Here is a 19,515-nt window from a genome sequence, read left to right as displayed (position 1 = left end):
GATACCGACTGACGACGGCGAGGTGTGACTGGCGACAACATAAGACTTTCATCTTCACCGGTACTAACATAATCTCATCCAAAGTATTTGCTAATAAAAATAGCTTTTCTCGCAACCAAAAACCTATAGATTCCAAATCCTCACATTTAAAGATGACCGAAGACGCCGGAAAACTGTCTATTTTTATTTCAAACTCGCTTGGACATCTACAGAACGATTGACCGTCTACGTCCGGGCCTCTTAACAAACTCGCTCGCTGTTCAGTTAAAATCTTACTTTACCGATGCAAGACCTTGATGTCCATATATTTGATAGTTGCTCTCTTGTTCTAGCAATCTCCATAGCGCTTTCTACTTTCGTCATCTATAGATGTCTACATTGAAAGATATATCTATTTTATGTTAATTGATTGTTGTAAATAAAATAATTAAATTGATATAGGCCTACGGAATACACTCATTCAAAAATACAGTCAAGAATTTGAAGAAAGAATGCACTAATGATAAAATTGAAACTTCACCAATTTTTAGACAGGATGCAAGAACAGATAAAGACAGCCAGCAAAAAAATCACATATGTAACTTTAACTTTAGCTCTTTCAAGATGCGGCAATATTTCGCAAAAAATTACGACCGAACGGGAATATCTGGTTCCAATGGAAAATGGTATTTATGAATCCTGGTAGATAACTTATTTTAGCACAACACTAAGACTCAATTTTCGAATATGATATGAATTCAACATAAATTGGGACGGGGTAAAATCAGAGACTAATGAAATATGACATTTGTCAGAATTTGGGTAATAATGTAGTTCGGCATAAACAGCTTTAGAAATATGCAAATAAATATTATCTCATGAAAAGTTTACTACACTGATTCTCTTTTAAAACAATTTTAGGCAGCACATAAAAAGTATGATTTAAAATTTAATCAGTGTAATATTGCTAGTCATGTGATATGGGGAATCTAATATTATATAAAAGAAACTTATCACAACTATTTCACAATAAAACTAACCTACAAAAGTTTTAGACAAAATTCTATTGTGCTAAACCTATCAAATTTCTTTTGAATTTACAATAAAATCATATCGTATTAAGTCGAACCCCTTTAAAAGGAAATATCTAACAATAAAATAACGGATGATCAAATATATTTTCACTAAATAAAATATTTTCAATAAAATAACGACTGTCCGTATTCAACAATGGCTCAAATATTGAGGTTTGCACCAAACCTGGCAAGGCGAAACATGATTTACTATGAAAGCAGTAAAATCCGTCCTCGGCCATACTTAGCAAAGATAGAATTGCTTGGAAACTGGATGTCTGATTCATACTAATGCAATTACCAACATACAGTATTCCGCACACAGATATATCATAAACAGGATTTTTACAGTGAATAAAAAATTAAAATCTATTCAAATTCACAAACTTGGTTAAATGATTTCAAAAACAAAATTATAACAGGTATTGGATTGTACCAAATCCGGCACTATAATTTCATGAATATGAACAAAATTAGGACAATTGCAGGTATTTTCTTACAAGCATGCATGTTTGCGAACTTCCAAGCAATATCTTTGCACATAGAAAGTTTCAGTTTTCATTTTTTAATTCTTAGCAATTTTTTGGAAATTAGGGTATAACTGCCAGTTTGTCTCCAAGAGGGTTTTATTTTAGATGCAGTGATCAAAAACGGTCTTGATGAAATGAGGATTTAATGCTAAAACTAATCAACAATTAATTTCCAATAGTTGCTTTGGTGTTTCGAAATAACACAGTTTGCGATTCTTAAATAAAATGCATCATAAATCCTGCTATACTAATGTATAGCCTTAACCCATTATCGATTCTGCATCGGCTAAATGAGGTTATTTGACAAGTGCTTGGATATCAATTAACACTGCGGAGTAGAAGCAGCGAACAAATCGTAAATAAGAAAAAGAATAGAAAGATCAGGTGATATTAGTGTAGTTCAGAAAAATATCTTAAAAATTCATTTCTGATTGGGTGAATACACAGATAAATCATGCCTTTTGATTTTGTCACTAAAATATTCACAGAATAGTTTAATTGCACAAAAAAATTTGAGCAAAATTTCATCTAAATTTTTGTCTAGGTTATAATTCTTCTCGTGCTTACAAATTAACACGAGGTAGGGCCGAATTATTTAGTTATTGAATGACCAAGACATTGAATCAATGCGACTCATAAATTACAGTGTGTTTGTGTATTACTCTAGCTATTTGGTAATTCAACCATTCCTATTTGGTATTCAGGTTAGATGGCTGAATAGTCTTAGGCAATTGTATTTTACTATTATGCCATTTATTTAACAATAAAAAATTTAGCCTATGGGCTTTGGGAATATGAACATATGCATGTTGGGTGAGCAAATTTTTGGAGTGAAATTGTTTCATATTACTCCAAATTTGATGACATTTTTAAATTATCAACTATGCAGTAGATTATTCTGATTACTGTGCACTATTCTCTCAGTGAACTGGGTTACATAAAACAAAAACGTATTATGATTTTAGAAAGTTCTGAAAATGACAAGTATATTGAAGAGTGGATGGTTTCCAGAGTGAACCTATCGAAAACCTAGAAACTATGTTTATAAGCAACACTATTTGGAAAATATGAGAAGATAAAGCTCTATAAATTCCAAAAAAAATAATTTGAAATCCAAACAATAATGCAACTACGGCTGAATAATAAAAATTTATGTTAGCTTAGTCTTTCTAGATATTAGTAGAGCAACAGAATGCATGTCAAGATTAACTTTAAGAAGCTTATAAATATGAGGCATTACGTGCATTTACCATTAATTCTATATACAGTGGAAAGCAGTAAATTAGGCTTATCAAGTGACAGAAAATGAGAAAAAACTGTCAGAAAGATTTCAACTCTTCTCAAACTACCGTTAAGAAGTGGTGCACCTTGATACTGCATTTTGAAGATAATTACGTATCACGAAGCCTGAATGGTTACCATTTACATCTCACTGGAAGCATAATATTTTCACTGATCACTGATGCTTTAAGACTAGTGAAACATGATATGGATGAGTCCATAACTAGTCACACATTGAATAAGGCAGAGATACTTGATCTTTTTTCCGTTCGATCGATATAATTTTCCTAGGGCGGACCAAGGATATCGACAGTGACATTTGTGTACAAAGGCTGCTGCTCAACGCTTAAAACCTGAAAAATAAAATATTTAATTGGAATTGAACTATACCGGTTTTTATTTCTATGTCAGGTTGTGTGGCATTGAAATTCCACTTGAATGCTATATAGATATGCAAGGCAAAAAATTGATACTTCTCTGAAAGATTTACTTCAAAGCAAGGCTGTAACGGTTGGAACAATTTGCAATCAACTCGGAATACTGGTTTTAAAAATTGTCGACTTTGACCCGAAAAAAATTTTGACTCCATCCCAAATTAACAAAAAAAAATGTGAAATTTATCCGTAGGAATCAGATTTTTATTACAAAAAGTTTAGTGTATGCGAGCTTTCTTTAATAAACTGTTGGGGGAAGCTTGGTCAATTACGAGTTTCTGAGAAAATTTTGTCTGTGATTGTCATCATGGAAAGTATCAAATTCACCATACTCTATTTATCCTGGGGAGTGAAGAGTGAAGATGATAAAACTTAACCATATAGTGGAATACTACCTTTTGTCAGGCTACAGGCCTAGGTCAGACAGTAGTTAAATCATTCCATATGCATAGACTTAGATATGTAATCCGCCATGTGCTGGCAGGGATTCAATATCTTAAATATAACGAATGTATCAATATCACCAAATGTATTCGAAATAAGAGTGAACAGTTGTATGACAGAGAACATATTCCTAAAGCTTAACACAAAGTGCATCAATTACTAGATAATTTTTTTTAATTCATATATCTTTCCTGAGTGATGCAAGAGTTTGCTGGACACTAACACAAATATATTTTTTATAACATTCCTAGGCCAACTCTTGAATCACTTGGAATAGTTATCTTTCCTCTTTCTACAGCATCCTTGCATTATATGCATTTGTATCCATCTGCAAAATGCATAGAACAAACAGTGTTTCTTAACCCGAGTTCGATCGAACCTCTGGGGTTAGGTAAACTGTTCCAGGGGTTCGACGAAGGTCCTCTGAAATAATCCTACGCTATGAAGTCCTCCATTACCCAGCTATTTTCGTATGTAAAAATTACTATATTTTACCGCAGATATTCAAACTTACACGTTCAGCTTATAACTATGTGCAGTTTCGCACAGATAAAAGTTTATTGGAACTTCATTGACAGCTATATCTTGATTCCCAGTTCATCGGGAATGCGATGTATCGCCACAGGTCTCACGCTTTGTGTACTTCTGCATGATAGCGTTTAACATACTTTCTGCTATCTTATCTTAGGTTGTTGTAACAAACCTCACAATTTTAAGTTAAAATTTTGCGTCAATGTTCAAATTCATAATCTACCAGTAAAATGTAGCTCATTATTATGAACAAGTTGAAAATTGGAAGTGAGTGTACACGAATGAATATGAAACCTGGCATATTTGAGGTTCAATAAATGATAGAATTGGCAAAATTTCGTTTGGAATTATCATCACCCGTCCTGGATGACTTTACTATCTCTATTCTCTATTTCTTTAAAACAATCTTTTTATCCCAGTGTTTCTAACATGGGTTCGATCGAACTCCTGGGGTAAATAGAGCTCTTCCAGGGGTTCGACGGAGGTCGTCCTCTAAGGAGTTGTATATCATGAAACCTTCCCAAGACCCAGCCTGCAGATATAAAAACTTACACGTTCAAACAACTCACAATACTGTGTGTAGCTTCCAAGAAAGTTCCCGACCCCTGCTGTAAATGAATGTTACAACTTAATAATTCCAGTACACTCCGTCGAACTCATATTGTCACAGATGTTTTACGCTTGGATGTACTTTTTTATTATAGCGCTTTTAGCTGCCTCATGCTTATGGGTACAAAATGTCTTAGGGGATTGTCTTGAGGTTTTATGTTAAGTAATGCTTGACCGAAACCTCATTCATGGTCTACTGATATATTGTAACTCAAGTTAACGGACAAGTCGAAGACAGGAAGTAAGTGTACATAAATAATATAAAATCTGTGCGTGTTCGAATTTCACTAAATTTGTTGCTAAAAAATATGTTATTGCACAGCTTTTCTTAAAATTATCAACATTCGTTCTGGACAACCACAATATGGCATTGAGTCATACGATATCCCTATTTCTATAAACAATTAACAAACGTTTTTATCCGCAGTTCTTTGCAATATGAAGTTTGGGAAACGAATGACATGAGCTACAATTTTGAGGCAACATATCATCTTACGGATTTCCGTAGTAGCAATTTTTGCATTATCAGTTTTTCGCCCTTTCACTCACATGATCTAATAACAAAAAGCATCTTCTTTCCACTGCCACCGACACCACACAACAATGACTATTTCGACACACACCCACACCACGATGATTCTTTTCTATAATTTTGCGCAAAATTAGCTTCGTCTTCGTAAAGTTCTCATTGAGCTCCTAGTTTCAACCGCTCAATACGATGGGGTGCAGGATTGCAGAATAGCGCAGGGGTTCAGCAGGATCGCAAAGGTTAGGAACCACTGGCATAGAACGATAAGCCGTTAGTCCTGTATAAACCCAATCATCATATATCTTCAGCATTCACAGCAAAGACCATAAAAAGTAAGCAGAATATAGAACACTTTTTATGTGTTCGATTAATTGGAAAATTTTATGGCAATAATCATTTCGATTTACAAACCTTATATTGTATACTATTCAGTCCATCTTTTTGATATGTTAGTCTCGTTTTTCTGATCATTTCAAACCTTCTCGGATTTGCTTCGTTTCCTTTCTCATGTTTATGTGTTATCATTTTATACCTTAACATGAAAAAAGAGATATTATCATTATCATCATATGTCCCAAATATATAATGCACAAAACAAGTGTATTTGCAATATATATGTTATAGAGCAGGGATGGTGAACCACTGTCCCGCGGGTCACAAAGTGACCCACCGCGTTTTATTCGTGACCCGCCAAGACACGAATAAAATAATAAAAAATGCTAACATATCAGTGATAAAAATTGACAAAACCGGCTTTAAATTAATTTAACAATACCTAAACTATTATAATCTACCGTCAGTTGGGCAGTCAAGGCCGCGAGGGCTCATATTCAAATTTTTAATTTCGGGCTGGTATGGTAATTTTCAAAACCCCTAATCTTGGACGCATGTCTGCACCGCTGTGAACCATTATTCAGCTATTGGCTCTGATATCGTTTATGACATAACAATGCAACTGATATGTAAATTTGTCACTATGTCTGGTCTCTTTCGGAAGTTTATCTGCAGACTGTTTTAGGGGTTATGCGAGAACTAGATGCTACTTTGTATTTTATTAGTTTCTCGCCCACAATACCGTTAAGAGAACAAAATCTTTCAGACTTGAAATAAAAGCCTAGAAATCTGAAATAACAATGGGGCAGTGTAAAAGTGCCTTAATGAGGTTGAAAGTTGATCGAAAAATAGAACACTGTCAGGGTGGGATTTCCTCCAAACTCTTTGGAACCGTAAAAAAATTTACCGCATCATCCTCAACGTTTATGGTAATTCATATGCGTGTTTTTGCACTCTAATTTCATAAAATCGAGAGCCATAAGAAGTCCCTGATAGAAGTGCTCCATAAGTAAAGCCTGAAACTACACCAACAGAAGCCTAAAAGATTTGTTTCAGAAGTTTCTTATAGATACAAACATTGATCATATATCTGTGACCCACTCTCTTCTGTTCCGCGATAAAAATATAACTTTTGACCCATTCATTGAAAAAGGTTCGCCATCCCTGTTATAGAGAATTGTTAGCTTTGGTTGATTGCCCTCAAGAAGATTCCCACAATATATTCTCATTTTAATACACAATCTCGCAGTGAATGATAATTTAATATTCTGATGCGACATTGGAAATGACATCGTATCGATTTTTTTCACATTTCAACTCCCGCGGATGCAAATTAGTTTAGTTTAGGCCAGAATAGAAAAGAAAGGTGAATAGATATCTCATGAATAATAAAACAAATGGCAAAAAGGCCAGTGAATTATTGACGACCCCTCTAGCTTAAATCTTAATTAGATCGAGCATAGATCTATGATAAAAAACAAAAGCAATTACTGCCTATGTTTGATCCAATAGTAATATTCAATTAGAAACGGAGTAATATTAACAGGAATTTAGACAGGGAAGAGATACATTTAACACAGATAGAGTATCATAGGTGTATGGCTTAGGATCGCGACAAAATGCTTTTAAATAATGAATGTACAAATTGGTCTTGGACTATTATTGGTACAGCAGCATAAAAATATGAAAATAGACATAAAAAAATTTGCTGAAATTGAGCCGATACACAAATCACAGTAAATGACTATCAACTTATATATACTTTTCAACGAGTTGGCTCGGAATGGTAAAGCTTGCTGTAATTCAAACTTGTTTATTTAAATAATATAATCTGAATCTTTGGGTACATTAGAGGATGAATTGTAATTGTATTCAATTCTTTAGTTTATTACAATATCATGCTTTTCCCAATTCCACTTGTTGGACAACAATTACCGTAAATGAAAGTAAAAGTAATAGTAAAATACTATTCAAATATACCAATCAGAATATTGGCCTACTTACATAACATATCAGTTTAGAAATTTTATTATTTAAACAAAAAAAATTGAGTGGGAAATTTGGATAAAAATGAAAATCTTATGTTAATATCCTATTGGTGTGTTTTTAAAAATCTCACAATCAGAATGGTATTAAACACAATACAAAAAAATTTTGTTGGACAGCTGTTGCGTACATATTCAAACAAATACCCATCTGGAAACGGATCTCCAGAACAGGACAATCTTTATAGTTTATACAATTTTTAAGCCTTACAAGAATTGCACAGAGGTTCCTCGAGCCTCTGGAATGTTCCACTGTGGTTCAGGTCCACCAAAGATGGTTGCAAACCACTGTTCCAGAAACAGTGAATAATAAAACAAAATTCAGCTTTGAAAAAAAGTTGTAGAAGAAAAGTTTTTTCATGATCATTTAACTAAAATTGCGATCAATCGGGGTCACTAGGTTCATATCACAGGATAATGTCAACTTGTGACATAGGTAACGCCAAACTTAAATATGTACAGGCGATAGAAATACTTGAAATAACAGAATGATTCAAACCAAAACAAACAGTTTGAAAGCGTGAAGAAAAACAACTGATCGTGCACAGAACAACTACGGTAAGTTGACCACATGTATTTTTATAACATTAGAGAAATGACCTATACTCAAAATGCCAGAGCTAAAAATTTCGAAATTTTGCCAACTATTAGTTCAATTGGAAAATAACATTTAACGGGAATGACATTCAATACTCTTTTTATACTTAGAACCTAAACTGACAAAATAGTAAGCAAATTTATTTAAGAAATTTTAAGCAAATTAAGAGAAAGTGAAAGTTCCTATTCCTATTTATTGGCAGAACATTGTTCCATAATCATCAAATGTTAAAACAACGGTTTACATGATACCAACTTACTACAGTCAAAGTGAATTATTCAAGCAAAAGACAAAGCTAAAAGTGCAATAATATAATCACATACCGACAAAAACGAAACCTCATTAGTCATTACAACATAATAACTGTCTATGATCAGCTGATTATAAAAAATCCAAATGGATTACATAATGACATGATTAATTAAATAATAGAAGTACAGTTATAATGTAAAGAGCATGTAAAACATGGTTGTATTATTGATTTTTGACCAGGAGTGTTTACAGCTTTCGAATATTGACTATATAATTAACCACCAGTCAACACATAAGTGTTGTATTATATAAACTCATTAATAATGAACTTGTTGGTATTTAATGGTTTGATCAAATATTGGCAATACAGAGTTCAGGACTCAACACAATTATAGCAAATACTATCTTTACATAACCTATTACCAGGAATGTCCAAAACAAATCGAATATTCGAATACATTTGAATTTTATTACATTCAATTTTTAAAAAAATTTGAATTTAGGAAAAATTCAGAATATTTATATTTGAAAATTAGAGATTTTGGGCTGCTAGAGACAAGCAGATCAAAATGTATGATATCTCAAATAATAACAAACAACACATGAAAACGATGACCTTTATATTTATGTCGTTTTAGATGTGATCAAGATGAAGATATAGTTATTTATGTGATTTTACATATGAACATGCCCCAATTCTAGAATTTTTTTTAAATAATATACGGTAATCAAAAATATTATTTCGGAATGTATTCGAAATAGTGAAATATTTGGTTTCGGCTATTACCCAGAACTTTGCACCTATGTTGCTGTGAATTCACGAACATGAAGGTACTCTGTAGGTATATTTCACATCTTATGATATACATGACACATGATTCGACCTTTTTGAACGCCTTCCTGTAATTTACCGACACGGTGATATTGAAACTTCCTGCATCAATATTTTATGTATTATATTATGCATCATGGCAAATTAAAGCGTTTATTAGTTTGATAAAATCAAGTCAAACCGTTAAATTTCAATTACTGCATTTAAATTAAATTTTTCAAATTGACCCTAATTTTCAACTTTCAAAACTAGATTATGATTCTTTTAGAATGTCCTGAGAATACCCATATAGTACTGTGATAATTTATCACAAAAGTCTAGAATATTGTCATAAAAATTAGTTATGATTTGAAAGACCCTGATAACTATTTTGCTGATGATAATTATAATTCTAGTTTTTATTTGAATAAAATTTAGACATTAATTCTGATTTAGTATGAGAACGAACAAATGAAAAAGGAATTTTGTTCATCATTGTTCTTACACACACCTTTGAATAGAAAAAATAATTTTAAATCCTTTTTGAACTATTTCTAGACATCCCTTGTTACACTCTATTAATAAACAAGAATAAGCACACAACGTTACCAGTTTCTGAATTATAGCTAGGAATTTTTTTATAAAATTTTAGTCACCTCGAAAATAAAAATTTAATATAATATGCGATCATGTGATAATGATGGAATATAGTAATCAGGTGTGGTCCATGCTTGAAGAATAAATTTTCACTAATTCCATTTACTCAACTCAACACATGAATGAGCGACCTGATATTTATGCTTGATTGGAAACACGCCTTAATGTTTACAAAATAATTACCCTACTTGATTTGTATAAAAATCTAACAGCACGAATTCATTGAAGGGAAAGACCGACACAAACGTGATTATTCAATGAAGCATTATCAGATATATTATATTAGACCACTATTCATCTAGTTCAACGCTAGAGGTTAATGCTTTGGTGGAAACGAATGAAGTGAAATAAAAGAAAATGAATATTTCAAAAATTAAAAACCCATCATTCTTCCTATTTCAAAATACACCTTAAAATGAGCAACTTTATCCTACTGCGAGTATTTATAGGCTATTATTTGCTGATTGAATCAATGCCGGAATGAGAAACTGCCACTCTAGCGCAGACTAAAAACTAAATTAAAAATTTTTTTAGTAGTATAACACATAACGATTATTTATTTCAACTACAAAACACCCACTTCAAATCTATTGACCATTGAGTTTGTATCTTAACTACAAATCTATTGCCCATTAGGTTTTTATCTTCACTTTGTCAAGGATGCTTGACTCTCTTGATAACACAGGCAAATAGAGCTTTTGTTGTTATAATTGCCTTAAATTTGTGTTGCTAATTTCAAGAATTTCAATCACTTATTTTTGATGATGTAGCCACTATATGAATTTCATTGTATGATTATAGGATTGTTCGAAGTTTTTATGAAAGTTCTGACAATTTGAATAAGCCGGAGCCATTGTGATCAAAGCTCAGCTTCATGCTCTATACCAGGGCTACTCGACTATTTTCACCGAAGGTCCATATACAAAATTTTAAAATTACTGAGGTCCGGTCATTTCAAAAATATATTTCAACTATGCAACGAAAATTTGAATGCATTGCTTGACAATGCATTCTTGCTCGTGCTTCGGTGCTCTGACATTCTTTTCCTCGGTGGAATATGTCGTGATTATGAAATAAAAACCAAATAATGCATCCAAAGTCAAACGCGGCTGTAGTCCAAATTTAATACTCAAAAGGTCTGGATTCGGACCGTGGTCCGCCAGTTGAGTAGCCCTGCTCTATACAATTCTGTTTTTGCTCTTTCACTAATTACGATGAGTCATTGGTTCCATTATTTTAGTGCCATCAAATCTTAGCATATTGTCAAGAAATGAAATAAATTATTCAACAGAAAAACCAATTATTATAATTTGGCCATAGTAGAAATAACTTCTCATTGTTATTCAAAAATTCTCGAAATACTCACACAAGATTAATCTACATCCATTGTAATAGCCAGGACGAGGGCGCCAAAAACTAGGTTGCTGGATTGCGTTTAAATAGAATTAAGCATCCTTAACTAATAGGTCTGAAGTATACACTTGAGACTTGACATTGCGGAAAACCATTATTTAATTGAGACCACCAGAGTATTTTACTCAAAGAATCACTTGAAACCAAATTTCATTCTAAGTTTGTTGAGTATAATCAGGAAATTGGTGTACACGGCATACCCGATGAATTAAAAATAAGAATAGTGGCATGTTGAAATATATACCAGAGCTTGATATTCAACAAATTTTACTACAATAAAATCAAGTCATTTCAACAGCATTTCATTAATAAAAATATGAAAACACGTAGCACTGAAGTGATATTACCTACATCGCTACATGCATACTTTATTGTTCTTATTAAGGTTTACTTAAAATATTATAAACTCTATTTATATAATCACCTATAATATTAATAACCAAGGATGGCAATTTGATACCAAAATCCGAGTAATAACCAAATTTGCTGTAAACCAGTCTTATATTATAAACCAAATCAAGAGTATTTGAGATAAAAATAAAAATTATTTTATGTAGGCTACATTTCAAATATTTTAAGTAAACATTTTTATGACGAGTCATAAAACAGACTGTATAATGCCCTCTTATCTCCAATTATGTTTAAAAAAAATCATAAAATCTACCTTGCGATATTCATTGGATATCTTATAATTTTAAATCCCTTAATATTCAATCTGTTATAGACATCGTCGTCTTCTCCTCCCCAACCCCAAAATTCATTTGAAAATCCGTTAATTGCTTCCATATGTTCTTTCGATAATAGTGTGACACCACCTACAAAGACAAAAAACTCATGAATCTGTCTTGTTCAGCATTGCCTAGGCCCTAGACAGTTTATTACATCCTGGGCGAGCTTGGGGGGCATGAGATTTGAAACAGAGATGTGTAAATTGTGACGACAACCCAGTGAAGCCGAACGCTTTAACCATTATGTTAACAAACATTCTGGGCCAAAAGCTGGGTTAAGCTGACAACAGAATCATGCCAGGTACATAATCCAAGAATCATTATCAACAATGCTGATCCATCTTTATAATGGGAAAAATAATAATTATTACAACTATTTACAAGATTATACCAGAAAAGGAAAGACATAACCACACGGCTGGACATGAACCAAACACGAATTACGGTAAATATTCGAAATTGTTCAATAAGAAACCATATGGAAATGTTATCAATTTGTTTAACATCTCAAAATATCTATTGTTTTTTTAAGACATTTCAAATGTACTACAGATAAGGCCTTATTGAAGAATAGTTTGATGCCTTGACCCAATAATATTTTTGGATCATCCAGTTTTATTCAAATATCTACGGTTATTCAAAATTATAAACTTGAAATATTTACAATATAAATTGAAATAGTATGAAAATTAAATAGTTGTTTATTGTCCATCATTGTATCTATATTTATTGAACTTTAATAAAAATATTTCTAATATTTTCAATAATATCATTCATAAAAATAAATATATTCTATTAATAAAACTCACCAAATATGGAGGAATAAGGCAATACATAATTAAATTTATCGACTCCAGCTGACAAATGCCGAGGACGATCCGAGCACCAATAAAGACTTCTATCATCTTCTAAAACTAAATCAACGTCATGAAACGCAAAACAAGTAAATGGATACAGTTTTAGTGCCTCTAAAAATCCTACATTCATCAACTTTGCTCGATTGAATTTTCCGTGGCCAGCCTAAAAAGGATAAAAAAGAGAACTTCTATTAGTTGTTTTTAATATAGAACCGCAATCACTGTGGCACCAATGTTGGTCAGACTAATAAGTTAAAATACCCTGAATAGAAAATGAACTGGACTTGGTTATTTTTCATCAAAACATCTCTAGCGACACCAGGTCATAGGTTATGGCCTAGCATTTTTTCTTGGGCCAAAGATGATTCAAACATCAATTACTTCCTGGTTATTTCCTGTTTATAAGGTTCATAGACAACAAAAGTGATAACAACAACGTTTCAGTAGGCCTAATAAAGGAAGTTGATAGGAGTTCAAAATGATAGCATGGTTCTAAAAGGCAAGAGACACTATATATACATACCGGTACATGTATACAGAGACTAAATAATCTCAAAATCACTCAATTAATATGCAATAGAAAGTAAAAAGCATTACTTTTCCTATAATCGAGAGACAACTAAAAATATTTAATATTTCCTTAATTATAGGAGTAATAAAAAATACTCTTTTTAACACTAGAATATTCAGAACGTTTTTCTTTATTAAATAACTTTCTCAAATATTTGATTATTCCATAACATAATCAATGAACTTTTACATCATAATTGAATGTTTTTCTATGGGGCTTGGTCTCTATTCAATGTGTGGAAGCAATAAAATCTAGAAAATTTATTTCTTTTGAAATAAACCTATAAAATGATCAATTACAAATACCGGTAAGTTATACATGACAGGATAAAATATGATGAATTACTCAGGGAGTCCAGACTATTCCAAACTTTTTCATTTAGTTATGTTTCAACATACTATCAAATAGGTTTCGATGAAATATAACCATGTGACTCTTAGCAAATGGTATTTCAAGTGGAAAAAGGCAAGTATCTCAAGGCAAATACAATAAATAATAACCCTAAATTAGTTAGGGTTGAGCAAACTTGACTTTTCTTTACTAATAAGTAAAACGAATATTTTTGATCAATCAAATGGAATATTGTGTTTGTTTGTTAAGTAGGTATACTGCGAAAATAGTATAATCAGTAATTGTTAAAATATATTCTAATTCAAGTTCTTATAATAATAAATTTCCTTGGGAGAATAATTATATCATCAATTTTGAAAAATTCATTTAAAATAAATTTTGACACCAATCTTTCTATTTTTATTTGCAATGACAGACGGTTGTTAATGAATACTCTTCAATAGGAAAGATAATTTACAACTTACACTTTACAGAATTTGACAGCTGTGAAATATTTGTTTCTAAATGTTGTTTCATTTAAAAATACTCTACTTGATAATGGTAATACAGTGATACTAGGTAGTTGGACGACCTGATACTGAAATAGCAGATAGTCAGCCAAAAAATTCTTTAAAAAATGTTGCGGTACTTGAACTGAAATTCGGTGCCCATACACTCAACCTGAGTGAGATGACGTCAGCCGGATCGTGTATCTCGGCAGCATCTTGACCATTCCACAAGAGAGCGATGCTCAAATATATGGACACGGAGGCCAAAAAGAAGTAGGCCTAGTACAGATATGCAATCTGTCACAGTAGACTAATTTGAACGACTAACGCAAAAGCGGAACCGCCACAAGGTGCGCAATTCTTGATGATGTCATCACACACAAAAACGAATCCCAAAGAGCCTAAAAAAATTTGCTCAAACGTTCAGTAACTGATACGAAATTCTTTAAATTTTTATTTCTATATTTAATCTTCCTTATGTACACATTTAAATAATTACCGGTAATAATAATTGTTGTTTAGGTACACGTTTTATCAATATTTTGGGTACTTTGATTGCATAACAGTGAATCAATAAAATAATTAGTTACCATTGTTTGAAGTATGTTTGTCTGTAAATCAGAGTATTCTCAAGAACAGAAGGAACAGAGTATTATTAAGCAGGATAGGATTAATCACTTCCTGCTGGTTATTTACTAATCACACAAAAATACCCATACAATATAGAGTTTTATATGGTTAACAACAACTTAGCACTAACATAGAGAGAGAGATTTATTTTTTCGTCAACCAAAAATAACAGTCATCGTAATAATAATAAAAATAACAATAAGAAATAAATTAGTTTGGTATAGACAGGAGGGAGTGATACGACCAGACGATCATCAAAGTCAACTCCCCCCCCCTTCAAGCTATTATGTTTAAGATCCACAGTTTCAGCTGACTAAAATATTGGGGAGGAACATTCTAGAATTTAAAATTATATTCTCAAAATGGAAGAAAAAAATTGGGGAGGGGAATGCTAGAGTAAATCATTTTTATTTATTTATGGATTTCAAAATCCGAAGAGATTCCAGAGGTTACTGAAAGAATTTATTAAATAATTTATACCCATATGTGATGAATTAGAAATGCTTCATTTCATGGCATAGGTACGCATTGAAGATGTAACAAACATGGTCTGCTTTGCATATTATTTCATGATAAATATTATAAATTGTTTTATATGGTTAACAACAACTTAGCACTAACATATTATTTCATGATAAATATTATAAATTGTTTGTTATAAATTTATACAAATTATATTATCACTCTATTATTTGTCTGTTTTTTGATTAAGTGTAACACTAAATTTGGCCTACCCTTTATATCTGATGCACTTTACTCGATTTATAACCCAGAGGTAAATATTTTCAAACTAAAAATGAAAATTTGATTTTAAAATATTTTCAATTGTATTTCAAATAACATTTGTCCTACCCATTAAATGTAAAAATGTTTGAAAAAAAAAATTACTGAAATAGGGTTACACAATACAGAAGTATTACGGATATGATAAATGTGTCAATTATATACATATTAAGAACAGAAAGTGGTCACACCCAAGCTATATATCACTTATGGTTCGGTGCTTTAATTTGCCTCAGGTGACACACAAGAAGTCAATGATAAATATGTTTAAAAAAACATGTAAGCAATTAGAAACAGAATTATATGTCAGTGTACACAGAAATATAACACACAAAACGTCTGCTGGAGTTGACATGTAGTTGCAAAAAAAACGAAATTCATTAGCCCAAAATTTAGATATTGACAACATTGGAGATTACTTCTCTTAGCTTAAACCTGACTTAAATTGGATCCGGCATTTTATAAAACTATAAAAAGCATCAGCTGCTTGTTATAAGAATTCCATTAGAGTACAGACAGCTTTTAAAGTTTACTGAGACCACACAAGCTTTAGGAGGCTCACAATAAACAAATCTGAATATTTTACACCATTTAACAGCATTTCTTTGCATATTAAATTTTAAACTGTTACATACCTGATTAATGATAAATATTTGATAATCAAGCTGTTGCCTCTGCAATATAGGATGCATATATTCAACAAAATATTGTAAATGTTGAACTCTGTCCCGATATGGAATAATAATGGCCAGCTGGAAATAAAAATAAATTCTGATTTAAAGTATAGACCAGCGGTCCCCAAACTACGGGTCGCGACCCACTGGTGGGTCGCAAAACGAATCTTAGTGGGTCGTGTGCAAAGCTTTGGTTAATTATACTGGTTATTAGGATCGATGGCGTCTCGCATATGTAAATCTTTAAAAAAAACAAAAAGAATTAAATTAAAATTAAATTCTAATCTTCGAAAGTTTTCATTTTATGATCTTCTCAAAGGAACGAAAATTTGCTACACAAAGAATGATCATGTGGCTTTTTAACGCATAACAGTTTTGTACACTGTACAGCACTTCTTACCGCGTTTCCCTGAAATTTAGACAGGATCTAGATTTATTTTCTTTTGAAGAATAACACTGTTTTTTTTTGGAAGAGGTCTTTTGTGTTCATTTATCAAAAATAAAATTACATTGTAGAAAATCACAAGATTTTTCACTAAACACTATATATAAACCGACATCCATTGTGTTTATTTGTATTTCTTATACAAAAATCAAGTGACAAATATCATGATTATATATAAACCGACATCCATTGTGTTTATTTGTATTTCTTATACAAAAATCAAGTGACAAATATCATGATTGTGTTATCACACAATCTTGAATAGTGATGTGATCTTCACCTTACCTCAGGCCAATGAACCTATCCTCTCCCACACATTTCAAATTCATTTTCAGAGTAGGGTTTAATTAAAATCATTTTGAAAATTCAAATTATTATCTTATTTTCAGGCCAGGTCTTATTTTCCAGGAAACACAGTAGTTTTGCGATGATTAGCCATTGCTGTGTTCTGTAGTGGGTCGCCATAAGCTGTGGTAATAAATAGTGGGTCCCAACTCTAAAAAGTTTGGGAACCACTGGTATATCCTAAACGGAATTGTTCTATTGGTAACACATAATATTTATTATATCGAAACAAAATGATCGATAACTGACCTGAGCCAGAAGTGATCAGTAACAACACATCAATATCTGAATATTTTTCAAACTTTAAATGTCAGCATACAGCAGTTGGCATAAAGTTTATTGGCAAACAGGAATCCCTGCTTCGTAGAAGGAAAATTAGCCACTAGTTGAATTGAAAGAGATTGACTATAGTGATGCAAAAGAGTTGAGATCGCATTTTCATTGATGAAGAAAAATTATCTTGGAATATTATTAAAGATCTAAGTCAACATCTCTCAATTCCAATTACATCCTTGTACTTAATGAGTGATTTGTGCATTTAGACTTCAATCAAGTCCCAAAACAAACATTGTCATTAGCTAAATGTCATGAATAATGACATATCTTACTTTATGTCTTGCTAGACAAAGTGGTGGCTTCGCATGCCCCCCATCTGTCACGAGAGGATTATTTAAAACTGTCTTCTCAAAACTATCTGGTGGATCTTTGAATGAAATTGCAAGGGGTCCCTGAAATATAAAATTCGGTGAATTAGGACAATCTGAGTAAATCATAATCAACTAAGAGTAACAAATCATAAGTAATTTAGTGCAAATGAAAACGCATCAAATGGCAGTGGGTTACACATATGATATAATAATATTATTTGGCATAAACCAAAAAGTCACACGCTACACTGCTACAAAAGTTTTCTATTGAAACCACATTAAAGAACATAACATATAATACCTGTAAATTTGGTGGTTCTGGAGGACACTGTGACAATATAGAACCATCCTCAGCAACATAATGTGAATCAGTAGTTGGAAAACTGGTACTAACAACTGTTGTGGGGTTAGCAACAGTACTTTGAGTCGTTGTTACTACAGCTGTTGTAGCATTAGTTTGTAATTTTAACACGGTTGTGTCTTCTTCAGCTTTATTAATTACAGTGGTTAAGGTCGGCGAGAAATTTGATAGTGTTTTATCAGCATTCGTTGTAAATACATTTCTAGTTGAAATTGTTGTTGAACTGACTGTAGTCTCATCGCTAAAATTCGATTTCGTAAACTGATGCGTTGCAGTGGAGAAAAACAACATACTTTGAGTAGTTGTTAAATTAGTGTTCACTCTTTGTCCAAATACTTCCTCCATGAATACATCCTTATAAGAGTTTGTGAATTTCATAATATAGTTATCAGAAGTCACATAATAATACCCAAGTATTGGTAGCTGGAGAAGTAGTAATAATACAATGCAGACAACCCGAATTCGAAAGTTACAGCACATCCATTTATAGGGAATCTCTGTCAAATCTGTTACACTTAATGAAGTTCCGTTTCCGGTGCCTTGCCTGGTTACTTCCAATGTGGGAGCCTCGCTCAGAAGACGCTCTGATTCAGTCTCCTTATTCGACATGGCCAGATGGCCCCACTAGCTGGTCAAATCCCACTCCAAGAATCCTAGTTATATATGCATATGGGGTTAACAGTGGCAACCAACCTGTAACTTAAATGTATGAAGCCTACATCTGAAATATTTATTTTAATTTATCAATTAATTACAAATAATGATGCGAACTAAACTTCAAAAGACAGATAATAGATTGTGTCATGAAAAGGATCAAACACAATTTGAATTAAACAACTAGATTAGTAGATTATCAATAACATTGTATATTTCATTATGGGTATAATATGGGGGCACAATGACCTAACAGTTGAAGCAATAAATGTAACCATGTTGGGATCACAATTCACAGATTACACAGCTCAGGTTCATCAAATCCTATGCCAACCACCACACCCAAGTTAGAAAAAATTTCAATTTGTGGTTGCAATGCCGAACATTAGATATCATTGACTGTTCAGATTTAAAAGCATAAATAAGATAGGCATCAATTAAAAAAGTATTCATTGACAGTGG

General features: G+C 32.2%; 1 protein-coding gene across 1 annotated transcript; it reads right to left on the bottom strand.

Moving 5' to 3' along the window:
- Positions 1–374: 374 nt before the first annotated feature.
- Positions 375–19,137, bottom strand: LOC120329201 (beta-1,4-galactosyltransferase 2-like). The gene is made up of 7 exons (XM_039395740.2): positions 18,340–19,137; positions 18,000–18,119; positions 16,563–16,679; positions 13,057–13,267; positions 12,184–12,334; positions 5,822–5,942; positions 375–3,216 (listed from the first exon to the last, which is right to left on the bottom strand). Exons 1-7 carry the CDS (start codon positions 19,006–19,008, stop codon positions 3,151–3,153), a joined length of 1,455 nt encoding a protein of 484 aa, XP_039251674.2. The 5' UTR covers positions 19,009–19,137; the 3' UTR covers positions 375–3,150.
- Positions 19,138–19,515: the final 378 nt, after the last annotated feature.

This window comes from Styela clava, chromosome 12 (assembly GCF_964204865.1).
Source record: "Styela clava chromosome 12, kaStyClav1.hap1.2, whole genome shotgun sequence".
Lineage (NCBI taxonomy): Eukaryota > Metazoa > Chordata > Ascidiacea > Stolidobranchia > Styelidae > Styela > Styela clava.
Note: the sequence above shows the minus strand (reverse complement) of the source record. Positions and strands in the feature narration are given on the sequence as shown.